Here is a 26,148-nt window from a genome sequence, read left to right as displayed (position 1 = left end):
TCAGAGCGAGGAAGTCCGAGCCCGAAAAGGATCGGGCCCAGAGACTTGCTGCAGCATCTAGACAGAACTCAGGGCACCTGTCCTTGTTCCTTCTCGAGTCTTAGAGTCAACTCTAGGAATTTGACTGGCCTCAAAGTAATAGAAAAGCGTATTTCGGGGCTGCACTAAAGAAAGGACTAATGACTAATACTTCCAAAGATTGAACATGCTACCTCGTGAGGCAGTAGCTTCTCTGGCAAAGGAGGACTTCAAGCAGATACAGGATGGTGCCCTCCAGGAATCAGGGTGGAGAGAGAATGTCCTGATGTGACAGAGTTGATCTAGTGGCCAGTCAGATACCTTCCAACTCTTGATTCTTTGGTTTTCATTTTCCAGATAATCAGTTCATTGAGATACAACCTCTATAAACCCTCCCATCCCCATACACACACATACACACAACAGAAGTGTGCCTCACTTTATGAAATATATGTATTAGGTAGAGAAAATGTTAGGGTCAAATCACATCGTCACTGCAGAGCATGTCTTCGTTGGATTTGTGATTGCTCCCAGCATTTCAGCAAGTGCATCTAACAGGGGACTTTCTGACACATTCGTTAATCTGTAAACACTTGATTGCAATGGGAGAGCTGCCATTTAAAAGAACCCTGAGAGTATTTTGGTAATGTAAAAAGTCACCCCCTAATTTAACTATTTTGTAAGTGTGGATTTTGAGGTTGCCCAAAAGGGACGCAGCCATTATAGGGCACGTTATACTGAGAACTCTGTTAAAAGCCAGGGCACAGGTGGATGCCCAGGGGACAGACGACCCACAGCTCTCTGAAAGTTAGGTCTTGGTTAAGAAACATGCGCAGTCAGATACACCTGAGACGGTCAAAGTACCTTTCTTCCAAAGAGCTTTCCAGTATGTTCTCATTGCTCCTCCCAACGGGTATTTCTACCCCTAATTTACAGGTAGAAATAAAGGCCAAGCAGCTCGATCTGATCCCAGACAGGCATAGCTAAGACCAGAAGCCAAGTCTCTCCTTGCCTTCACCAGCTTCTGGCTCTCCCACTGCGACAAGCCCACCTAACACTACAGCCTTTCCAGGGCCCAGCATTTCTGCCAGTGATCTCAGAAGCCTAACCAGGCCTGGACAGCACCTGTCCTCTGACCACCCAGAGCAACAGCCAGGGGAAGGAAAGGCTTAGTTTCCTTGTCACCGTTCTTTGTTTCCCACCCTGACTCGGCTTAAAGGTAGAGCTGGTAGTCCCAGTCTCTACGATTTAGCCTTTCCAGCAGCCCCCACTCCCTACAGAAACCGTGTGCTAAGGCAAAGTTGAGAAGTCAAGGCTGAGCAGAACCTCTTGAGAGCTGGTTGAGGTCCTGACTCCAAATGACATCAGGTCACTTTATGGACCTATCTCCAAAGTGACCCAGGCAAAAGCATTCCCAACTCTTGAACGCTCTTCCTTAGTGCTTCCCCAACCCAAAGTACCAACTTAGGGTGAGTCTGGGTCAGGCTCTGAGCAGCAGAGAGACTCTCACAGAAGGGACCGAGCTGGGTGGGACTGGAGCTGATGGGTGGCAGCCACTCAGGCAGGTGAGGCTCAGAAATTGAGACTGAGCAGGGCCTCAGAGAGTTGATTGATGTCCCGGCAGTATGGCTCCCGCTGCAGGATAAAGTCCACCTTGTGATCCTGGCCCCAAAACACCTCCAGCAGCTGGCGCCGGAGCCGCTCTGTCTCACGGGTCTTCCGAATGCCACTGCTGCCTTTTTCCTCTTCTCTCCCCTGCTGCTGATGATTGTGTTTTGTGATGCCCCTGGAAGGATGCTGAGCCTCAGAAGACCCCTGTGTCCTGGGAAGAAGCAGAGAAAACGTGAAAAGCTGATGAATGTCCAGGAAGGAAATAAAAGCACAGTGGGCCTCCCTGCTCCCCCCCGTTAATTGGCCTGCCTATTTTTTTTTATTCCTGGCTCAAGGAGCCCTGGTGGCGCAGTGGTTAAGCACTTGGCTGCTAACTGAAAGGTCAGCAGTTTGAACCCATCAGCTGCTCCATGGGAGAAAGATGTGGCAGTCTGTGTCTGTAAAGATTTTTTTTTTTTTTAACCCATTGCCATTGGGTCGACTCATCTTTCTCCTGTGGAGCAACTGGGGGGTTCGAACCATCAACCTTTCAGTTAGCAGGCTAGCGCTTAACCATTGCACCACCAGGGCTCCTTTCCATAAAGATTACAGCCTTGGAAAACCTATGGGGTGGCTCTACTCTGTCCTATAGGGTCGCTATGAGTCAGAATAGACTCTAAGGCACAAGGTTTTTGGTTGTGGGGTAGAGTCCTGAAGTTCTCAAAGATGTCCACTAAGTGGCAGTATCAACCCACCTCTAAGGGTAGACAGTTCCTCTGGAACCAGGAAGGTGAGCTTTACCATTATAATCTAGATCTAGTCTAGTAAATTAATCACTTAAGGGTCCAGCAGAGGGCAGAAGTAAAAGCAGCCATGTTACAAATAACTGTCAAAAGCACTGGTTAGGGGAAACAGGATCTCCCCTCCCAACCAGGAGGTTCTAAGGATTCCCCACCAAACCCAGCCAAAACCAAAAACCCATTGCCATCTAGTTGATTCTGACTCCTAGCGACCCTATAGGACAGAGTAGAATGGCCCCATTGAGTTTCCAGGGAGCACCTGGTGGATCTGAACTGCCGACCTTTTGGTTAGCAGCTGTAGCACTTAACCACTACACCACCAGGGTTTCCCCACACCAAGCCCAAGGCAATTCAAACTAGAACATAATTAAGCTGGCCCAAATCGAGGTCACACCCAAGCCCCCAGGCCTACAAGGCTTCCCTGCAGAGAAGGTCAGGCTGGGAAGGTCTCTGCAAGAGAACCTGGGGCATTACCTGACTGGCTTCTTCAGGAACTCATCCAGGGTAGGGCCATTTCGCCCCAGCGGGTCATCAGGGACCATGAAGAGGTTTCCCACAAAGGTGAAGGGCAACAGGCTGGATGGGGACAGAGAATGCAGAGTCACAGAGGGAGCCCTTGCCCACCTCCCAGGCAGCTGAGACCAATACCACCAGAAACTGCTGGCTACCATCCTTGAAAGCAACTTCAACCCCTTCCCATAGTCCCCACCCAGAGGCTAGAGCAGAGCTGGTTTTAGAGAAAGATGAGTCCCTGCCCTATCTCAGGGAGGGCTCCCTTACCGCTCTCTGATGATTGCCATCCATTTCTCAGACTCCTCTGCCAGGTCCCGGAACTGGTCATTGGAGACAATGATCCCATCCGTCTCCTCAGCCAACTTTACCATGAACCTGTCTCAAAAACCAGGGTAGCCATTCTTGGACTCTCCAAGGCTCCAACCCCAGAGAGTATTATGGACTCCCACGACCTACTTCTGGTGATGATATCTAGCCCTCACCTCACCATAACCCAGCCACCAGGTGACTGACTGGCTATAGGTGCCATGGGTTAGAAATAAAACAAAGATGAATCCAAGCTGGTCTCCCCAATAACATCCCCTCCACTCACTACAATCCCTCACCAACACTATGCCTCTGTAATAAAAGTAAGATCTGGCTCTGTCACCTTCTGCTCTTCCCCACCAGTCAGTCATAAATCCAATATGTTCTTTGTTTGAAAAGCCTTTTACCTCTACCCCTTTCTTTCCAGTTCCACCATTATCACCCTATTCATTAGATTATTTCAATGGGGATATTGCAAGATTCTCCAAATGGGTCCCCTACCTTCAGCCACCATCCAGGCTATTCAGCCCTTCACCAAAAGAACATGCTCTTCCCCAACACAAAACTCTCCTACAGTTGCCCTTTATCTACCAAATAAAGTCCACGTGCCCAAGCCTGGCGGCCAAGGCCCTCCGGGACCCAGCTCCAAGCCATCTTTACAGCCTTCTCTGCCAATATTACCTAATGTACCCTCAAGACCAAAGTGGATGTCAGAAGAGACTGTGAAACTTGATCTTGAACACAGAGTAGCTAAAGGAAATGGAAGAAATGATGAAGTAAAAGAGCTGAACAGAAGATTTCAAAGAGCAGCTCGAGAAGATAAAGTAGGTATTATAATGAAATGTGCAAAGACCTGGAATTAGAAAATCAAAAGGGAAGAACATGATCAACATTTCTCAAGCTGAAAGAACCAAAAAAATTCAAGCCTTGAATTGCAATATTGAAGGATTCTTTGGGCGAAATATTGAACGACACCAAACCAAAACCAAACCCAGTGCCGTCGAGTCGATTCCGACTCATAGCAACCCTATAGGACAGAGAAGAACTGCCCCATAGAGTTTCCAAGGAGCGCCTGGCAGATTTGAACTCCAACCCTTTGGTTAGCAGCCGTAGCACTTAACCACTATGCCACCAGGGTTTCCATTGAATGACACCAGGATTTCCATTGAACAACACAGGAAGCACCAAAAGAAGATGAAAGGAATACTCAGAATAACTGTACCAAAAAGAAGTGGTCGATGTTGAACCATTTGAGGAGGTTGATCAAGAGCTGGTGATATTGAAGGAGGAATTCCAAGCTGCACTGAAGGCACTGTCGAAAAACAAAGCTCCAAGAATACCAATTGAGATGTTCCAACAAACGGATGCAATGCTGGAAGTACCTACTCATCTATGCCAAGAAATTTGGAGGACAGCTACCTGGCCAGCCGATTGGAAGAGATCCATATTTGTGCCCATTCCAAAGAAAGGTGATCCAACAGAATGTGGAAATTACCGAACAATATTATTAATATCATATGCAAGTAAAATTTTGCTGAATATAGCTCAAAAACAGTTGCAGCAGTACATCGACAGGGAACTGACAAAATTCAAGTAGGATTCAGAAGAGGACATCGAAGAAGGGACACCATTGATGTCAGATGGATTTTGGCTGAAAGCGGAAAATACCAGAAAGATGTTTACCTGTGTTTTACTGACTATGCAAAGGCATTTGACTGTGTGGATCATAACAAATTATGGATAACATTGCAAAGAATGGGGATTCCAGAACTCTTAATTGTCCTCAGGCAAAACCTGTACCTAGACTAAGAGGCAGTCGTTTGAACAGAACAAGGTGATACTGTATGGTTAAAATCAGGAAAGGTGTGCATCAGAGTTGTTTCCTTTCACCATATTTATTTAATCTGTATGTTTAGCAAATAATCTGAGAAGCTGGAGTGTATGAAGAAGAACATGGCATCAGGATTGGAGGAAGTCTCATTAACAACTTGAGATATACAGATGACACAACCTTGCTTGTTGGAAGTGAAGAGGACTCGAAGCACTTACTAATGAAGATCAAAGGAGTATGGATTACACCTCAACATAAAGAAAACAAAAGAAACAAAAACAAAAATCCTCACAACTGGACCAATAACCAACATCATGATAAGTGAAGAGAATATTGAAGTTGTCAAGGATTTCCTTTTACTTGGATCCACAATCAATGCCATGGAAGCAGCAGCCAAGAAATCGAACGATGTATTGCACTGGGCAAATATGCTGCAAAAGACCTCTTTAAGGTGTTGAAAAGCAAAGATGTCACTTTAAGGACTAAGATGCGCCTGACCCAAGCGTGGTATTTTCACTTGCCTCGTATGCATGTGCAAAAGGGGAAAATAAATAAGAGAGATGGAAGAAGAATTGATTCATTTGAATTATGGTGTTCGTGAAGAATATTGACTATACCATGGACTGCCAGAAGAACAAACCAATCTGTCTTGGAAGAAGTACAGCCAGAATGCTCCCTAAAAGCGAGGATGATGCAGTACTTTAGACATGTTACCAGGAATCCCTGGAGAAGGACATCATGCTTGGTAGAGGTTCAGTGGAAAAGAGGAAGACCCTCAACGAGATGGACTGACACAGTGGCTGCAACAATGGGCTCAAACATGGCATTGACTGTGAGGATGGCAAAGGACCGGGCAGTGTTTCACTCTGCTGTACAGTGCGTCACTATGAGTGAGAACCAACTAGATGGCACCGAACAACAACAACCCTCAACTCCAGGCAAAATCAATGGTCAGATTGCACACCGTTCTCCAAATATGCCCTGTGCCTTCTCACTTTCATGTTTCGTCAACTATTCCCTTTATCTGGAAGGCAGTTAGCAAACCTCACTGGTGAACAGAATCATCACAGGAACTTTAAAAATATCCCTGCCTGGGCCTCACTTTAGTAATTCATATTTCCTAGGGCAAGGGTAGGACTCCTGAGCTGGTGGGTGGGGTCTTTTTAACAACTAAAAAAATCAAGAGATTCAGAACATCCAACCTCATTCTCAACCAACAAAAAGCACACAAATACCTCCCTTCCCACACAACCGCTGCCAGAAGTGAGCTCCTCTGAGTTCTTGTAGAGTTTGATCTATAGTTTATTTTGACTCTTTGAAGACAAAAATCAGGTTTGTTCCCAGAATTCCCACCTCCTTCTGCAGGTCATGTACCTAGTTATGAACTGGGCAGTTAATATTTGAAAGTGTGGTACAGAGGAGACAGGGATTCAGGATTAGGTGTGACAGATGTCTAGTTCTGAGTTCCTGTCTGGGAAACAAATTGAGGGAATGACATATAAAAGTATATGCCCAATATTTCCATATTTTACTGTTATGTTATGTTGTGTCTTGTTCAGCAATAGCCTTACAGGAGGCCTATGCTATGCGCCACTCTGCTTATTCACTGTTAACAGGCCAAATTCCAAATTCATATCATGTTGTCTGCCCACCAGGTCCTACACAACTGTGCAAACCTTTAAAATTTGTTAAAACTGGCTCAACCTTCACTTTCAGTTCTTTTTCACTGCAGGTGTGGAAAGAATGGTCCATACTTGGATAATCTGTGAATCTGGGCATAAAACAGAATAACATTGGAAGAAAGCGAACTGCCTTTTTGTAGAATGGCACTTACTTGTTAAGGGGGCGTTACGGGTTGAACTGTGTCACCCCAAAATGATTCCCAGTATTGTGTGGTTGTCCTCCATTTTGTGATCTGATATGATTATCCTGTGTTGTAAATCCTAACCTCTATGACGTTAATGATGCGGGATTACAGGCAGTTATGTTAATGAGGCAGGACCCAATCTACAGGATTAGGTTGTATCTTGAGTCAATTTCTTTTGAGATATATAAGAGAGAAGCGAGCAGAAAGAGGGGAACCTCCTACCACCAAAAATGAACCAGAGGAGCACACCCTTTGGACCCAGGGTCTCTGCACTGAGAAGCTCCTAGACCAGGGGAAGATTGATAACAAGGACCTTCCTCCAGAGCCAACAGAGAAAGAAAGCCTTTCCCTGGAGCTGGCGCCCTGAATTCGGACTTCTAACCTACCAGACTGTGAGAGAATAAATTTCTCTTTGTTAAAGCCATCCCCTTGTGGTATTTCTGTTATAGCAGCACTAGATGACTAAGACAGGGGGTAAAAGTTAAGTATTTGAAAAGGCAAAATATGTAATCACTACGGTTTAGAAACTGGTTTTTCATTTAAAACTGAATGGTATCCTAGAGAATAAAGAACTTTTAATTTTTTAATTTTTAATTGGTTTATTAACTTTCAAAATCTGTCCATTTTCCACACCATGTATGTATACTAGGGAGGGAGTGTGCCCTTTGGGGGGGTGTGTGTGTGTGTGTGTGTTTTAAATATCTGGCAACTCTACTCAGAGTTTTGACTTCTAATTTTTCCTTTGCCAAATACTAGCTTTTGCCAAGACAGTCAATCACTCTTACCCTGAACCTCAGTAACCCACTGCCATCAAGTTAATTCCGACTCACAGAGACCTTATAGGACAAAATAGAACTGCCCCATAGGGTTTCCAAGGCTATAATCTTCACAGAAGCAGACTGCCACATCTTTCTCCTGTGGAGCAGCTGGGTGAGTTCAAACCATCGACCATTTGGTTAGCAGCCGAGCGCTTAACCACTGCACCATCAGGGCCCCTTCCCTCAGCCTCCACGTCTGCATAATAAAGATACCCTCCTTCCACATTTGTTTGAATTCATGCAGTTAAGAGGTAATATCACTCTGCTGTTGCCTAGCACCTTGACTTAGGCAAGCACATACCTTATCTTCTTTTGATATTCACAAGGAGCGTGAATGAATGGAGGAGAACCCTGAGACAAAGAGGTAAGTCACTAAGAGAGTGGTCCACAAAGTCAATGAGTAGTGCAACTTGGGGCTCAGATTCAGATCTTCAAATTCTAAGTCCAGTGATTTTTCTATTATGCTTTGTAGAATCTTATTACTCATGGATCATGTTCTTCATTTTATTCATTATTTTGAAGGTTTACCAAATTGTTGGGGAAATTTCTCTATGTGTTTAGAAATTTAGGTTGTAAGAAGGCATCTGTCAGCAGTCATGCCACGAGCTTTTCCACCTTTCCATTAAACCAGTATGTATTTTCTAGACTCTAAGGCACCATAATATGAGGGATCATTAAGTAGTTTGATGAATAAAAACTGAATGGTGAATGGGCCAACAGCTGCTCACAGTATACCCATTCTCTCCTGTAGAGCAGGCTTACCTATCCAGTCACAAGGACACACTGAGGAATAACTAGCCCCCTCCCTGTCACCCATGCATGGAGACAGTGCAAAGGGCCCGAGATTCTCCCTCTCTCCCTCAGTTTCTCACTGGGCTCCCCTGAATATCAAGTGCAGTCTGGGAGAGGAGCAAGTACCTGTCATCATAGGAGGAGATCCTCTTGCCATCCATGACCCTCGAGGGAGTGAGGGAGAGCAGACTGAGAGAATACAGCTTTTGCAGGAAGTGACCCTCTATAAAAAGAGAGGAACACGAAGAGTTACCCCAAGGTAGAAACAGAGCCTATCCCTGGACACGTGAGACCAGTCCAACTCACCTCTGACCCTGGCATCCTTACTGAAGCGCCACTGAGGCACAAAGACGGTTATGTCCCGGTGGCCGCGGTCCCAGAAGTACTGCACAGCAATGGCAATGCCTCGGCTGGAGAAGTAGTGCTGGAGGCCGTGCCTGCAATGGGAAGAAGTCACCACTCTGGGGGCCCAGAGCCTGGTGGAATGCCAGTCCCTCAGCACATGTCCCCAAGGTGGGTAGATGCCTGTCTCATCCCCCCTCCCTCATGCTCTTTGCCCCACCAGGTACTCACACCATGGCCACGTTGCTGCCGTCAATGACAATATGGCGGAGGTCTGGCTGGCCAGGCACATTGGCAAGGCACAGAGTGAAAGGGTCCTGTAGGGCCTCCTGGAAACGCTGCGTGCCAGTCACCAAGTTGCTGCCCCGGGTGCCCCGTTTCCAGGGAGACCCCCGACCTCGAGTCACAATCTGCTGCTTGTCTCCCTTGTCTCCCCTGTCTCCCCGGTCTCCACAGTGCCATGGGGGTTCAGGTGCAGGTGGAGGGCTAGGCACTCTTGGAGGTGAGGCTTGCCCATTGTGGAGCCGCTGGAGGAGGGAGGCTCCCCGGGGCTGACTTGCTCTCTGAGAGGGGCCATGAGCCCCAGGAGGCTCACCCTGGGCACAGAACCCTCCTCTCTCCTGAGGCAGCCCCTCCTTCCCCATAGCCTTCCCCTTCAAGGGCCCTGATATCCCTACCTCTCTTCCCCCTGACTGTGGCCCCAAGGCCACATCTCTCTCCCAGGCCTCTTCCCCAGGTAGCTCCTTCCACCCCAAATCCATCTCCCTGGAACTACCTTGTCTGTCTCCCCTTGACTCTCCCCGCCCCACAGATCCAGTATCCTGGGACTCCCTGCCTTCACTTAGGGGATCACTGACTTCCAAGAGCTGAGCACCCAGCAGGCCTGGGCTTCTCCCCTCCCAGGAAGAGCATGCTTGTGGCCCCTGTCCCCTGGATGCCTCCTGCACCAGACTCAGCAGTTCCTCTTGGACAGCTGGAGGCAGCTGCAGTAGGGCCTCTTTGTGGGTATCCCCCCAGGGCTGCAGCAGGGCAGAGAAGTCTCTCAGGACACCAGCAAACTGTGAAGTTCCAGCGGATGGCCTTGGCTGCAGGTTCCAGCTCAGCCGCTCCACCAGTTCCTCCACGTGGCTCTGAGCCATGACGAAGGCCTCAGTCAGGCCACTGATCATCAGTGAGCCAGGCGCCCGGGGAACCAGGTGGGCTGTTGTGCTCCAGGCCAAGCAGTCAAGGAAGAAGCCCTGGGCTCCGAGGAAGATGCAGTGCAGTTTAGGCGGATAGTGGATCTCACCCTGCAGTTCTGGGCTGCAGAGACCCTTCAGGTACTCCTGGGGGGTGGGGGAAGGAGGTGGAAAAAAGGAAACTGCTGGAATCCTAAGTGGCCCTGTCACCCCATCTGCCTCATAGCTCACCCCTGAGCTCCAGGATGCCAGTGCAGAGCTCCTGACAAAGGTGGGGGTTGAAAAGAAAAGGTGTAAAGAATCTCAGTTCTTTCCCTTTTTAGCTGACAGCCTGTGGCTGTCCACCTAGGACTTGACTCAATTTGTTATTTCATTAATTGGCTACGAGGCTAGCTCCTTCAATATTTATGTGTGTGTGTGTTGTATATTTTCCTAACAATGATCATCATTGCTAACTTTTACTGAACTCATGTTTTATATGCTTTACATGCTTCATCTCATTCACAATAAGCCCAATGAGGTGGATACTGCTTTTATTCCCATTTTATACATAGATAAGGAAACTGAGGTCACAAGGTTATTAGGTGGTAGGGCCAATACTGGAACTCCAGCCTGCCTGACTCCAAAGGAAGCAATTTAGCCCAGCCTCAGTGGCACCAAGGGTCAAGCGCTCAGTTGCTTTGCTAACTGAAAAGTTGGTGGTTTGAACCCACCCAGTGGCTCCTCAGGAAAAAGATCTGGTGATGTGCTTCCATAAAGATTACAGCCAAGAAAGCCCTAAGAGGCAGTTCTACCCCAACACATGGGGTCATTGTGAGTCTCATACCACTCCTCACACAACCACCACTCACCCCATAGCAAATTCCTTGGTGGAGCCTGCTTGCTCCGTCAGACTATCTTTACTCTTCCCAAGTAGCACAAACTGCTTTGAACTGAATCATCTGCCCCTAAGTCCTGGCAGAGCCACCCAGAACTAGGCTGGCCTCCCGGCAGAAATGAAACCAAAACTACAGGCAAATAGAGAATTGGGAAGTTCCTCAAAGCTCAGGGGCACTGAGGTTGCCAGTGATACAACCCAGGAGTCAAGTACCTCCCCAAGCCACTCCTCTGCCCCCTCAAGGAGGGAGTCATAGTTCCCCCGGAAGAATCCGGAAAGGGGCGTTTACCTTGGCTCTGCTGGCGTTCTCCTTGGGGCCCTCAAGCTGCAGCCAGATGTGGGGGTTCTCGGGACAGTCCTTGGGAAGGATGCTCATTCCTACGCTGAAGATGCGCTCCACGTTGGGCTGCTGCTCCCGCACCTTGTCCTCCGCCTCAGCACACACCGCAAAGCGGTCAGGTGACAGGCAGCCGGTCCCCCAAGTAGGCATGGTTGCTTCACTCAGCCCTGGGAGGTGAGAAGGGAACTCAGAACCTCCTGTCCCGTCAACCCAAAGAAATCTTGGTCTCTTGGCCTACACCAGCTATCAACAGGCGCTGCACATAGTTACTAGTTCTGGTAAGCAGTCCCAGGGTGTGACAGGCATCTGAATCCATCATGGACGTAGGGAAGGAAAGCCAGGTTACCTGGACAGAGGATTTCTTCCTGGAAAGGGAGTCATGGATAAACTAGGCTGTCTCTCTGGGATGGGCATCTGGCCTTTTGGAAATGAGCTGGAAGGGTGGGGGACTCCAGCTTGGCCTGGAAGCCAGAAAGAGTGGACAAGTGACGAAAGACTCCTGAGGGAACCTCTCCTTGGGGAACTCTGCAATCTCCCAGTCCCAAACAGCTCCTTAAAGACGACTCCTCACCGGGACTTGAACTGGGCTGTCCTCCGGGGTCCCTGTCTGCATTTCCAAGGTCTTAGCCACTCCCACCCTCCCCCAGCGGCCCGCCTCCCCCGCGCGTCACGCCACGTTCCCCACCCCGGGCCAAGGGACCACGACGTGCTCCGCCCAAGGCCGCCGCCCCCGCGCGGTCGCCTGGGCAGCCCCAGGAGCTGTCGCACTCAGAATTGGGCCTCGGGGTCCCTGCGCCTCCGCAGAGAGGGAGGGGCGCCTACCCGTCGCGGCTGCCCGCTCCATCCTTGTCCCGCAGGCGCCTCTCGGTGCCCCGGACCCCCAGCTTCGCCCAGGGAAGAAGGGCAGGCAGGGGGACCCGATTTGGGCAGGCCTTCCCGGACTCTTCACCCAGCCGGGCCCTCTCGTCCCCACATCGCAAAATGTTTTTTTGAGTCACTTCCTGGCCTTGGGCGGGGTCAGCCTGGCTCCGCCTGGGGGCTGGGCCTGCGCGACCAGGGGCTCGCTGCCCGGCGGGAGGAGGCACCCCGCGGCGGGCTCCCCCTCCGGCAGCGACCGAGCCCTCCTCGCTCCGCCTTCCTTGGCAGGCTGGCGGCGAGGCCCAGCCCAGTCGGCTCTCTTGGCTCCTCTGGGTTCTTGCTCCTTCTGCGCAGCTGTTTCTCGCTAAAGAGGAACCACTCATTGAAAGTTGGGGGTGAAGAGAACCTTAAAGTTCATCTAATCCAGACCGTTCGGATGAGATTATGCAAGGAGGGAAAGTGACCAGCCCAAGGTCACCAGTTGGTGACACTCTTGGCCTAAGCACTATCCACCAAAATAATTGTGGGAAAAAGACAAGGGCAGGCTTTTCTTCCAACAAATGGAAAAAATGCCACGGAGAAGGGCTGTCGACTTGTGAGCGATTTTGAAAAAGAGGAGGAAGGGACCGTGGAGCTGTGGCCACACACACACTCATATGCACACTCTCAACATTCACACACATTCTCTCATATGTACACACACATTTTTACAGCTCACATTCACACACATTCTCACACACAAATACGTACTTTCATACACTCACATATTCAAACATGCACACACACTTACATACACGACGCCCATGCTCAAACACCCATGCTCTTTATTGCCCCAGTTCCAGCTTTTGTTGCCATCAGAAAGGGCTGCCCTGGGGTTCCCGCTGTGGCTCTCCTGTCCGGCAGCTTCATCCCTCCTCTCCCTCCCAGGGCCCAACTGCTGTCATTTTATGCTCTGCCAAGGGGGAGGGAACTGCGGTGACAGCAGGAGTAACTGAGTGAGAGGCAGGACAGACTCTTGGGGCACAGAAAGGTATGGAGAGGGAGGTGCCGAGGCCAGATGACAGTGAAACCAGAGAGAGGGCTGAGGAATAGGGTGAGGGGTGGTGAGAGCCTGCAGAAGAGGAGGGGAAACAGAAAGGATCAAGAGTGAGGGGGCAGAGGACGGGGGACTGGTGAGTCGCAGAGCCACTCAGTCATGCTGGGGGCAAAACGTGGCTGGCTACCAGGTTCCCCACCCAGCCCCAGGCTGCCCTTGGCCCTGATGCTTCTGGCCCTGGGGGCTGGGTGGGCCCAGGAGGGGGCAGAACCAGTGCTGCTGGAGGGGGAGTGCCTGGTGGTCTGTGAGCCTGGCCGAGCCACTGCAGGGGGGCCTGGAGGAGCAGCCCTTGGAGAGGCCCTCCCGGGACGAGTGGCATTTGCTGCAGTCCGAAGCCACCACCATGAGCCATCAGGAGAGACAGGCAATGGGACCAGTGGAGCCATCTACTTTGACCAGGTAACTCCCTCCCACCCTCTGGAAGGACTCTGCCAGGACCTGGAATAACTGTCCGAGCCTACTTTACTGCCCCTCAAACTTTAAGAAAACAGCCTTCTACATCTCCCCTAACACAACCACCTGCCCCGCTATTTCCCTTGCCTACACTCACTCATCCACCCTCCTTGACTCTTCCCACCATTTCTTTAGAATCTATACATTCCCACTGTTTGCTCCTACTTGACACCCTCCTTCTTTTCCTTACTCATTGCCCCTTCCCCCAATCCAGGGGTATCCCTGAGCCTCAGACATCCTCTAGTCCCACTCAGCAGGCTCTGCCTTCCCCAGGTCCTGGTGAATGAGGGTGGTGGCTTTGACCGGGCCTCGGGCTCCTTCGTGGCCCCTGTCCGGGGTGTCTACAGCTTCCGCTTCCACGTGGTGAAGGTGTACAACCGACAAACTGTCCAGGTGACCTGAGCGCCGGGCCCCATCCTAGCTCAGGAGTGGGGTCGGGGGGTAGGTAAGTGGAGCTGGACTGTCCACTGGGCAGACCCTCCACTGACCTGTGTCCTGGAGGGCTGGGGGAGGGAGGAAAGTAGGAAAGGTCCAACCTGGCAGAGTGTGGGAAACATGCAGCTCAAAAGGTGGCCACCCCCGGGGTTTCCAGAATTCCACAGACTCACTCACTGGGGCTGGGGGTCCTGAGATAAGGGGAACCTAGGGCTGAAGGAGGGGTGCTAACCAGGCTCCCCTCCCCAGGTGAGCCTGATGCTGAACACATGGCCTGTCATCTCAGCCTTCGCCAATGACCCTGATGTGACCCGAGAGGCAGCCACCAGCTCTGTGCTGCTGCCCCTAGACCCCGGGGACCGGGTGTCCCTGCGCCTGCGTCGGGGGAACCTGCTGGGGGGCTGGAAGTACTCAAGCTTCTCTGGCTTCCTCATCTTCCCGCTCTGAGGACCCAGGCCTTTCAAGGGCAGGAATTTAGCCCCTGGCTGCTGCCCTCTGCCCTCTGCCCTCTGCCCTCTCCTGCCCCCAGAAACAGCATCTTTGGGACAGGGGAGAGGTTCCCTCTGGCTGTCTGTATCCCACCTCCTTGCATGGGACCCTGTGCCAAACACTCAAGACTAAGAGGAGAAAAGCGTAGAGCTGTGGCATCTCCGGGCCTGCCCCCTCTCACTCCGCCCTCTCATCTGCCTTCCCAGCCTCCCCCCTGCATCTCTTCATGCCTGCAGCCCCAGGATCTGGGCAGGGTTTGGTAGTGAGGGTGGCCTGCATTACTTTGCTGTCTCTGTTCCTCCTGCTTCCCCTACTCAGCTTCTTGCTCAGTGCTGTTTGGAGACAGGTGGCACAGGTGACCCTGGCAGGCCCCCACAGGGGACAGATGGACTAGCCTCAGCATACCCTGCAGGCTCCTTCCTGTGAGAAGTGCCAGCATCCCGGATCTCGACTGACACAGTCAGGAGCTGAGCCAGCACTGTATGGATGAGAGCAGGAGGCTCAGCTGTGAGCAGCACTGTGGGGAGGGCCACAGAGCAGCTCAGAGGCTGTGGCTGGTGGGGCAGGAAGGGGGAATACACCTCCCCCGAACTTGGTACATGTTCTGCGTGTGCACGGACAGCTGGCAGGGAGGGAGCCCAGAAATCCATGGTGCCAGGTCCCAGGTGAACTCTGGCCTTCACCTCCCCACCCGAGATATGGGATGTGTGTGTTTGCTCTGGCATTGTTCATGAGTGGAGCTGAGTGCGTGTGCACAGAGTCACCTTGGGCAGCTGGAGGTGAGGGTGGAGGGTCACACATCCATGACTTTGTATCCTTTCTCTTGGCCACCTCCTGGAACAGCTCCACCCCTGCAGTCTGAACTTTGTCCCTATACACTCTGACTGCCACCTCCTTCAATTACCTTCGCTGTACCTGTTCCAGTCTCTCCCATGACTCTCTTCTTTTTCCTGATCTGTGTTGTCTTACCCTCCTTCTTAAACTTCCTTCCATTCCATGACCCATCCCTCTAACCACTCTCCTACCAATACCTTCAACGCTCTCTCTTTTCCTCACTCCACCGTCCCATTGGCCCAGCATGGATGAAGCTATCAATAAAGTGACCAGAGAATGAGGATCGGTGAGACACTGAAGAGGGGGGATGCTGTTACAGTTTTTATCAGGGTTAAATAACATAAGCAAGTATGCTGTAGACAAAATAAATGTAAAACTGTATACTTGAGTCAAATAAAAAAGGATTTAGTAAAATTGAGCTAAATAGGAAATACTAGTGTGAATTTGTGGTTTTAAAAAGAAATTTTTTTTTGAAACTTTGTCACTCGTGTAACTTAGAAGCATCAGAGACAATCTGATACACAGCCTTAACACCTGGATTTTGATCTAAAATACCATTCACTTTGAAAAGGACCTAGAGTTCTTTGGACTATAGTTCCATGCCTTAGATAACTACAGGCCTGGGACATGTTGTTGATAACAGAAAGCAAGGATAATTTTTTAAATGTATAGAGTAGAGCTGAAAAGACAAAGGAAGCAACTTAATGAGGCTCCCACTTGCCGTGTTGTGACGATTTCATCATCAAACGAAAATAATATCATTAATTGGAACAAGGTAAATTTTTAAAATCTATGAACCCATAATGATATTCAAAAAGGAAGACTACACCATGAAGTGTGCAAAAAGATATAATAAAACTGAAGAAGAATGACTATAATAGGATGTTTTTCAATGAACTTCGAAAAGTAGAAGAGGGTAAATATAGTGGATATTTTGTCTAGTCATAAAGCACATTTATTTTTCTTTATTTGTATAAATAGGCAAAGACAGATACAAAGAAAGGATCACTGGTAGCACAAGAGTTAAGCACTCAACTGCTAACCAAAAGGTCAGCAGTTTGAACCCACCAGCTGCTCCTCAGGAGAAAAGACCTGGCAATCTGCCGCAGTAAAGATTACAGCCTAGGAAACCCTATGGGGCAGTTCTACGGTGTCACAATAACAACAGATACAGAGAATAGTGAATAAGCCAAATAATTCCAGAAAAAAATTAGAACTGTACCAAGAATGAAAGGAACTGGTCAACACAATTTGATCATATGTTATCATCAGAAAAAAAGAGTCCTACAGTGTGTTACAAGATGATGAATTAGTCAAACGTCCAGAAGAGAACTGCTCACTGCTCAGACTTGATCCCACAGCTCCTAGGAAATGAAGCCTATATATTTACTCAAGTAATTATAATGAGATTTTAAAAAGGTAAAATGATTAGATTTGGTTTGGCTGAAACAGTAAAAATCCCAAATAATAATGGCTTAAACAAGAGAGCATATTATTTCTCTCTCATAGGAAAAAACTGTAAATAGAGTTCAGTAATGGGATGGCAGACCAGCTTACACTCCTGTGTGGAGTGAGGGACCCAGTGGTCCCCATGTTGGCTGCAGACAGCAATAGAGATTCAGGGAGGGCTAAGGGTGGAGACAGCATCTGAGCCTCCAAAGGGCAGGGAAGCACTCGGGAAAGGCAAAGGAGGTCTCTGGAATGGGGGAGTGGGCAGGAGTCCTGGGGCAGGGGCTGGGTGACTCTACCACAGACCAAATCCCACACACATCACACTGCAAGGCCTGGAAGCCACCTCCTGATGGCTGATGGACTCAGAGCCAAAGCGTTTTCTGGGGGCAAGTGACGAGGACGGTGCAGCAGATCACAGCGGGGCTTCACGTCCAGGGGCTGGCCAGAGAAGGGCCTTTGGACCCCTCAATGGTATGGCTGTATAGCAGGAAATTCCATGGACAGAAGGACTGAGCTCGTCTTGATGAGCATCAAAGACCAGTTTCCCTTCTTGCTGTTCTACCATTCTTAGCATGCCACCTCATGACCCAAGATGGCTCTTTGAGTTTTAGCCTTTACATCAGCCTCACAGCCAACAAGAAGAAAGAAAGGCACATCCCTTTCCTTTAATGAAGGTTTCTGAAAGGTGCACCCAACATTTCTGATTGCATCTCATTGACTAGAATTTAGTCACATGGCTACACCAAGCCAAGGAGGGGGGCTAGGAAATGGTCTTTATTCCAGGCAGCCATACCCAGCTGAAAGTCAGTTTTATAATAAGGAAGAAGGCGATATTAAATATTGGGGTAGGCAAAGTAGAAGTTTTTTTAAATGAAAATGGACCAGATCAATTTGTAAATAATGACAAGAAAGTCATTGTATTAGTTTTCTATTGCTATGTAACAAATTACCACAAAATTAGTGGCTTAAACAACACCTATTTATTATCTCATAGTTTCCTCAGGTCAGAGTGCAGCAGGGCATGGCTGAATTCTCTGCTCAGGGCTTCCCAAAGTCAAAAGCAAGGTGTAGGCAGAGCTGTGTTCCTTACTGGAGGGGAAGAATCCACTTCCAAGCTCAGTCAGGTTGTTGGCAGAATTCAGTTCCTTGTGGTGTAGGACTAGGGTCCTTGACCCACTCCATCTTCAAGCCAACAATGGTGGATCAAGTCCTTCTCACACTTGAATCTCTCTGACCTACCCTTCTGCCACATCTCTGTGATTCCAGAGAAGAAAGCTCTCTGCTTTTATGGGCTCATGTGATTAGATTGAGATAATCCAGATTAAGAAAAAAAAAGTGCCATCGAGTTGACTCCGACTCATGGTGACCCCGTGTGTGTCAGAGTGGAACTGTGCTCCGTAGGGTTTGCAATGGATGACTTTTCCAAAATAGGTTGCCAGGCCTTTCTTCTCAGATACTTTGGGTGAATGTGGACCTCCAACCTTTCAGTTGGCAGCCGTGGAGAGTCAACGCTTTACACCATCCAAGGACTCCAATCCAGGATGTCCTAACTCGACGGCACTGGTTTTTTTTTTTTTTAACTTTAATAAGGAAACCCTGGTGGTGTAGTGGTTAAGTGCTACGGCTGCTAACCAAAGGGTCGGCAGTTCAAATCCTCCAGACGCTCCTTGGAAACTCTATGGGGCAGTTCTACTCTGTCCTATAGGGTCGCTATGAGTTGGAATCGACTCAACGGCACTGGGTTTGGTTTTTTTTTTTTTTTTTTTGGTTTAACTTTAATAAGGAGCCCTGGTGGCACAGTGGTTAAAGTGCTCAGCTGCTTACTAAAAGGTTGGTAGTTTGAACCCACCAGCTGCTCTTCGGGAGGAAGATGTGGCAGTCTGCTTTTGTAAAGATTACAGCCTCAAAAACCCTATGGGGCAGTTCTACCCTGTCCTATAGGGTTGCTATGAGTCAGAATCCACTTGATAGAAATGGAAATGAAACTTTACATCTGCAAGGTCCCTTTTGCCATGTTGCATAACATATTCTCAGGTTCTAGGGATTAGGGCATGGATATCTTTGGGGGGCCATTCTACATATCACAGTCATTAAATATCATTTAGAGAAAATACAACCAGTTACAAGACACTAAAATGCATGCAAAAGGTGAGGTCCTAAAAAGTCCCCATGATGTACAAGGTGAACACTGGCTCAAGTTTTAATCATCTTTGAAGATGAACCAGTTCCCAGATCCCAATCAAGAATTCATTGATAATCTGAAAACTGGTTTCAACTGATATAATGTTCTTCTTTTAAATAATCCAAATCTGAAATGTAGTCTGAACTGACATAGTGTTTGTCTCTTGGGTCTACAAACCCATCTTTACAATGGGTTAAGTGTAGGTGTAATAAATTTTATAGTCCTAGTAATGATTTGCGTGTGTTACCAAAATGTTTGAAGCTTTAGAGAAGACGACCTAATAGACTGGTGATTCTACTGAAATACATAGGAGGATTTTACTGATTAAGTTTGTAATCAATGTTAAAATAAGGTGATTTGTAAAATGTACATTTTGATTTATTGTTTAAATGTGTTTATATACATAAATACTGTTTAAATGTCTAGAAAATTTTTACTTAAGTAGATTTATGAAGTAAATAGATTGAATAATAAATAAATAAAGGTGGTTAATGTTCCTCTCCATGTACCAAAAAAAAAAGAAACTCCTCATACATTAACCAGTGCCGTCCAGTCGATTTAGGACCCTAAAAATAGAATACAGCTGTCCACTTTCCCTACACCCATGCCCTGACAGCTGAGTTCTACAGAGAAAAGTCCCACCAGTGAACAATTCAATACGGATTTAAATCCATGGCCTCCAGCCACGCCTGACCCTCAGTATTCCAAGCAATTCATCTGTGGATTCCTTTGCCAGCCTTATTCCTTATCCCCCCAGAATCCAGTTGAAGTCTTCTGTTCTCTCCTTAAGGCTTTTCAACTCTGCCTCCAATGTCTACAGCATACGACCTCTCCTTCTACTTCACTGAAAAACCAGGAACACCAGGCAGGAACCCTTCCTGCTACCACACCTGCAAACCCACCTTCATCCCCATCTCTGCTTCTTCCTGTCAGGTTCCATGGAAGATGAGTCCCTCTTGTCAAGGCAGCTATCTTCATCCACCAGCCACGGATCCCATTTTCTCCAAATATACTCTGATCTTTTATTTTCCTCTCCCCTGAATGCTCAGCTTCTCCCTTTCGATTCATACTTCCCTTCAGCATTCGGCTCAAGTCTCTAAAATCTAAAATAAAAAAGATAGATGTGGATATAGATATCTTCAGTCTTATGTGCCCCTGCAGCTAGCTAGCATCATCTCTCCTTGTTAGAACCAAATATCTTAATAGAAATATCTGTGCTAACCAATTGCTCACCTCTTAAATCACTCGTCAACTATGGTCTCCACTGCTCCACCTAAACTGCCCTCCGCTGATCACTCACAACTTCCTTATCACTAAAGTCTACAGACACTTCCTAGTCCTTCTGTTGCTCAGTCTCTCCCTAACATTTGACCCTATTAACCACTCCCTCCTTCTAGAAGCCCAGCTTCCATGGCTTTGTGCTCTCTATTGTACCCCCCACCCTGACTCTGGCCGTGCTCCAATTTCTGTCCAATTCTTAAATGTTAGTTTTCCTCAAGATATCGCCCTACGATTTCTCCTGTCCTGACTTCTACATTTTTACCTCTAGCCAGGATCTGCCCCCTAAACCTCAGACAAGTACAGAAATGCCCCAGCTACAGTCAATATGCTTGTTATGTTTTTAGGTGCCATCAAGCCGGTTCCAAATTTAGTGACAAAAAAAAAAAAAAAAAATTTTTTTTTTTTTTTTAAATGTACAATAGAACAAAACAATGCCCGGTGCTGCACCATCCTCACAATCGTTGCTATGTCTGAGCCCACTGTTGCAGCCACTGTGTCAATCCATCTCATTGAGGGTCCTCCTCTCTTTCGCTCATCCTCTACTTTACCAAATATGATGTCCTTCTCCAGGGGTTGGTCCCTCCTGATAACATGTCCAAAGTACATGAGACAAAGTCTTGCCATCTTTGCTTCTCAAGAGCATCCTGGCTGTACTTCCAAGACAGATTTAGTTGTTCTTCTGGCAGTCCATGGTATATTCAGTATTCTTTGCCAGCACCACAATTCAAAAGCATCAATTCTTCTTCAGTCTTCCATATTCATTGTCCAGCTTTCACATGCTTATGAGGCAATTGAAAACACCCTGGCTTGGATCAGGCCCATCTTAGTCCTCAAGGTGACCTCTTTGCTTTTTAACACATTAAAAAGGTCTTTTACAGCAGATTTGCCCATTGCAATACGTTCGCTGACAACTTCGATCTTCTCTCCATTTACCACGATGTTGCTATTGGTCCAGTTGTTTTCTTTATGTTGAGGTGTAATCCATACTGAAGGCTGTAGACTTTGATCTTCATCAGTAAGTGCTTCAAATCGTCTTCACTTTCATCAAACAAGGTTGTATCATCTGCACATCACGGGTTGTTAATGAGTCTTCCTCCAATCTTGCTGTCGCTTTCTTCTTCATACAGTACAGTTTCTTGCATTATTTGCTCAACATACAGATTGAATAAGTATGGTGAAAGGATACAACCCTATTGCACACATTTCCTGATTTTAAACCATGAAGCGTCTATCTCCTTGTTCTGTTCGAACAACTGTCTCTTGATCTAAGTACAGGATCCTTGTGAGCACGATTAAGTGTGTTCTGGAATTCCCGTTCTTTGCAATGTTATCCATAATTTGTTATGATCCACATAGTCGAATGCCTTTGCATAGTCAATAAAACACAGGTAAACTTTCTGGTACTTTCCGCCTTCAGCAAAGATCGATCTGACATCAGCAATGATATCCTATGATAGGCTAAAACCTAAAATTATAGTTTTTCTTCCTCAAATCTGTTCTCTCTCCCTTGTTCTCTGTGTCTGTAAAAGGAACTTCCCTGTTGCCCAAACCAACAAGTAGCCATTACACTTGATCCCTCCCTCTTCCATAACCCCCACATCCACTGCTTTCCATCCACCCTGCCTCAAACCACCAATCTCTCAACTTGATTTCTACAAAAGCCTAACTGGCCCCTTGGCCTCTAGTTTTTCCTCCATTCATTCTCCAAACTGAGGTTGCCATAGTGATCTAAGTGAGCTTCACTGCCTAAAACCTGTTAGGGGTTCCCAGTGGACCTTAGAATAAAATTTATATTTCTTAACATGGTTTGCAAGGTCCTTCATGATCTAGCACTTATATTCTCCTCTGTTTCATTTTTTTATCATCTACAAGAGCGCAGAGACATAAGAAATTGCACCACTTATTAACTGAGGCAAAATTGTTCCCTTTGGGAAAAAAGGTATGGTATTTGAATCGAAACTTATCAAGATGAATTCTGGAAAGATGGCAGCATAAACAGACCTTTATCCACAAACACAACAAGAAATACAACAAGAGCACCCAGCTTTGAGGGACTCTGAATCGGGACCAGAGGAAAGCAACAGGGAATTAACTGCAGAGAGGCAAGTATCACCGAATCAACAATGGGTCACATACAGTAGGAAAATCTTTTCTCCCACCATCCCTGCCCCTCCCCCAAGTCATGCGGGCTGCTGGCTGCTGTGAACTGAGGAACTGGCCCCAGAGAAAGAGCCTGTTTCCCTAACCACCACATCCCTTGCCTGTACAAGGAGACAGGACCCCAAGCTTCTGCACAAAGCTCAACAAGGCAGACCTTCCCAGGGGCCCATTTGGAGTGTACCAGCACCTCCCCCACTGGGACATTGTCCATTGCAAGCCCACTGTGAACTGCTACAGAAGGTCCCCTGCAGTGGAGTCTGCTCTCATAGTCAACACTCTACCTTCCTCCCTGTACACCCTATAGATCAGACCTTTGAAATCAACAGGACACATCTCCTGGGGAATCAGTTTAGGTCTGCCTGCTCCCTCTTGGACTCCCTGGGAGGTATGTCCTGTTGGTCAGGATAGAGGCTCCTCCTGATTCCTGTAGCCATAAAAAAAAAATTTTTTTTTTTTTTTTTTTTGATAAATCCAAGATCTGCAGGCCAGACAGCATGGATCTAGTTCACAGGCTCTGCAGATTGCCAAATCCCAAAATCAGCAGGCAAGATGGCAGGTAAGCTGCTAGCTCAAGTCCCAAAAGCCAAACTTCAGGCGTTCCTACCTCTACAATCTTGTTAGCCATTTCCTTGATATAAATCTCTGTATATATGTTTATATGCTTTACTGGTTTTGCTTCTTAGAGAACCCAACCCAAGACATTTGGTACCAAGAGCAGTTTTAGAGAAACAAAATTTTAAGTATGAGTTTTCTGAACTGGTTCTCAAATCTGCTTAAAGATGTTGATGACTCTGCTTCCATTAGTAAAGAGGACACTGCTAATCCATAGCATGAGGTGGCAATACAAATACCCAAAATATCACCACCAATAGATGAGGTATTGATGAGAGGCAAGGCTCTGGGTGATTGCATATTTGATACCTCTCTACAATTTTGTCATAATGACAAGTGTAAGGAAGCTGGCTGGCTGGTCCTACTTTCGCTAGATGAGCTGGTGAAAGAAAGAGATGAGCTCAGGACTTCAGAGTCAAAGCTCAAGAGCCACATAAACAACCTCAAAGTTTCCACTTGTGCTTTGAAAGAAAGCCTTATTTTTTGTAGTAACAGAGCTGATATTGCCAAAAACCAAACCTCAAGTCTTATCTTAAGAGTGGTTGAATTACAATACCAACCAACTGAATTCCCAACATCAAGTGTATGAAATTGAAGTGAGGAAATTGGTTGGGAAGAAATGGGATCCTGAAACTTGGAATGGGGACATATGGACAGATACTCAGGGAGCTGGGGACACTGAGCCCTTCAAGTCCATTGAATCGCTCCTGCCAACAAAACTAGCCCTTTCACTCTCATCTGAAGATATTACTCAACCTTTGTCTATTAAGCCACCCTCCCCATTAAACCATTAGCCCCTCCACACTCATCTAATGAGATGAACCCAGCTCATCTAATGAGATGAACCCAGCTCATCTAATGAGATGAACCCATCTTCTGAGGCAGCTGCCTTACAGAAAAATGTTAAGTGTTCTCAAAACACATCCCCACCACGGATTTTGGCTTCTAGACCTTTAACTAGACTTAAGTTCCACCAAGGCCCAAAAGGTGAAGTACGAAGTGTGACCCAGGAGAAGGAACACTATACTCCAAAAGAACTGCTTGATTTTTCTAATAAGTACAAACAGAAACCTAGGAGACATGTGTGGGAACGACTATTAAGGGTGTGGGATAATGGCACAAAGAACATAAAGATGGATCAGTCTGAGTTTATTGATATGGGCCTCCTAAGCATGGATTCATTTAGTGTTTCAGCTCCAGAGGTTAGGAAAGGATCTAATAGTTTATTTGGTTGGGTTGCTGAAGCATGGATTACACTATGGCCTACACTAAATCAAGTTAGGGAAATTGGCATGCTAGAGTGGATTTACCAGTTTAGACCCAAGACCCACACACGAAGTGCCCAGAGAACACACCTTTTACCACAGCTGTAAGGAACAAATTTGCGAAGGGAGCCCAGGCATCCTTGAAGATTGCTGTGATTGTTATTTTATGGGAACTGCCCTAATTGAATTAAGACACCTAACTACAATGGGGCTGATTGGACTTAGGGTTGGTAGGGCCCAAGTGGCAGCAATCAATCTACAAAGAAAAAGTGGGTGTGGTTACCATAATGGACAGCAGAGTTAAAGCAGTAATCAGAATAGTATGACTCATATGGACTTATGATGTTGGCTACTTAGTCATGGTGTCCCTAGGAGTGAAATAGATAGGAAATCTACTAAATATTTACTTGATCTGTACAAGCAGAAGAATCTAGGTCAAGTGAACAGCAGTCTAACTCAAATTGCCAGAGAGAGAGTCAAGGCCCCCTCAATCAATTCCCAGACTTGAGCAATTTTACAGATCCGCAACCCCTTGAATGAAAGGGAGGCCAGGTCCTCTTGAGGAAGTGCTCCATTTCATTCCCAAAAACTTATACTGTTAATCTCTCTCCCAGCCTTCCCCCAAAGGGGTTTATGGCATTTTGCAACAGTGACTGTTCATTGGAGAAAAGGAAATAATCAGACTTTTTAGAGATTACTGAATACTGGCTCTGAAATGACACTAATTCCAGAATACCCAAAACTTCATTGTGGCAGAATAGCCAGAGTGGGGGCATATGGAGGTCAGTTTATTAATGGAGTCTTAGCTCATGTTTGTCTAACAGTAGGTCCAATGGGTTCCCAAAACCATCCTGTATAGATTCCCCAGTTCCAGAAAAGCATAATTGGAATACATACAGTCAGCAACTGGCAGGACCCCCACACTGGATTCCTGATAAGTGGAGTAAGAGTTATTATGGTAGGAAAAGCCAAGTGGAAGACATTAGAGCTACCTCTACCTAGGAAAATAGTAAACCAAAAGCAATACCGCATACCTGGAGATATTGCAGAGATTACTGCCACCATCAAGGACTTGAAGTATGCAGTGGTGGCGATTCCCACCACGCACCCATTAAACTCACCTATTTGGCCTGTGGAAAAAACAGATGGATCTTGGAGAATAGCAGTGGATTATTGAAAACTTAACCAGATGGTGACTCCAATTGCAGCTACTGTTCTAGATGTAGTTTCATTGCTTGAGCAAATTAATACATCTCCTGGTACTCGGTACACAGCTACCAATCTCGCTAATGCCTTTTCCTTCATACCTATTTCAAAGGAACACCTGAAGCAGTTTGCCATCAGCTCGCAAGCTGGCAAGGCCAGCAATATACCCATAGTGTCCTACCTCAGAGCTGCATCAACTCTTCAGCCCTATGTCACAATTTAATCCTCAGGGACCTTGATCACCTTTCTCTTCCACAAGACATCACACTGGTCTGTTACACTGATGACATTATGCTGACTGGACCTAGAAAAGAAGAAGTGTCAATGACTCTGGACTTATTGATAAAATATTTGCACGCTAAAGGATGGGAAATTAATCCTACAAAAATTCAGTCTCCTTCCACCTCAGTGAAATTTCTAGGGGTCCAGTGGTGTGGGACATTTCAAGATATTCCTTCTAAAGGGAAGGATGAGTTATTGCATCTGGCTCCTCACACAACTAAAAAGGAAGCACAATACCAGGTGAACCACTTTGGTTTTTGTAGGCAACATA

General features: G+C 47.2%; 2 protein-coding genes across 3 annotated transcripts; one reads left to right on the top strand and one right to left on the bottom strand.

Moving 5' to 3' along the window:
- Nucleotides 1-443: 443 nt before the first annotated feature.
- Nucleotides 444-12,359, bottom strand: KHNYN (KH and NYN domain containing). Of its 2 annotated transcripts, none has more exons than XM_049898290.1 (8): nt 12,095-12,359; nt 11,222-11,439; nt 9,109-10,202; nt 8,842-8,972; nt 8,662-8,758; nt 3,189-3,296; nt 2,883-2,984; nt 444-1,840 (listed from the first exon to the last, which is right to left on the bottom strand). In XM_049898290.1, exons 1-8 carry the CDS (start codon nt 12,114-12,116, stop codon nt 1,591-1,593), a joined length of 2,022 nt encoding a protein of 673 aa, XP_049754247.1. In that variant the 5' UTR covers nt 12,117-12,359; the 3' UTR covers nt 444-1,590. The 2 variants fall into 2 exon arrangements, with proteins under 2 accessions (XP_049754247.1, XP_049754248.1); XM_049898291.1 differs by lacking the exon at nt 12,095-12,359 and adding an exon at nt 11,619-11,892.
- Nucleotides 12,360-13,325: 966 nt separating this feature from the next.
- Nucleotides 13,326-15,736, top strand: CBLN3 (cerebellin 3 precursor). Its single transcript, XM_049898278.1, has 3 exons — nt 13,326-13,625; nt 13,953-14,072; nt 14,364-15,736. Exons 1-3 carry the CDS (start codon nt 13,326-13,328, stop codon nt 14,559-14,561), a joined length of 618 nt encoding a protein of 205 aa, XP_049754235.1. The 3' UTR covers nt 14,562-15,736.
- Nucleotides 15,737-26,148: the final 10,412 nt, after the last annotated feature.

Source organism: Elephas maximus, chromosome 10, assembly GCF_024166365.1.
Source record: "Elephas maximus indicus isolate mEleMax1 chromosome 10, mEleMax1 primary haplotype, whole genome shotgun sequence".
NCBI classification, from domain to species: Eukaryota; Metazoa; Chordata; class Mammalia; order Proboscidea; family Elephantidae; genus Elephas; species Elephas maximus.
Note: the sequence above shows the minus strand (reverse complement) of the source record. Positions and strands in the feature narration are given on the sequence as shown.

What these genes read in the sequence shown, in the direction of transcription:
- CBLN3 (XM_049898278.1), top strand. Translation starts at nt 13,326, where the DNA reads ATGCTGGGGGCAAAACGTGGCTGGCTACCAGGTTCCCCACCCAGCCCC. An exon ending in GAGCCATCTACTTTGACCAG is followed by an intron (nt 13,626 to 13,952) that starts GTAACTCCCTCC and finishes TGCCTTCCCCAG; the next exon opens with GTCCTGGTGAATGAGGGTGG. An exon ending in ACAACCGACAAACTGTCCAG is followed by an intron (nt 14,073 to 14,363) that starts GTGACCTGAGCG and finishes TCCCCTCCCCAG; the next exon opens with GTGAGCCTGATGCTGAACAC.
- KHNYN (XM_049898290.1), bottom strand. Translation starts at nt 12,116, where the DNA reads ATGGAGCGGGCAGCCGCGACGG. An exon ending in AGAACGCCAGCAGAGCCAAG is followed by an intron (nt 10,203 to 11,221) that starts GTAAACGCCCCT and finishes CCCACCCCCCAG; the next exon opens with GAGTACCTGAAGGGTCTCTG. An exon ending in ATGGCAATCATCAGAGAGCG is followed by an intron (nt 2,985 to 3,188) that starts GTAAGGGAGCCC and finishes GTCCCCATCCAG; the next exon opens with CCTGTTGCCCTTCACCTTTG.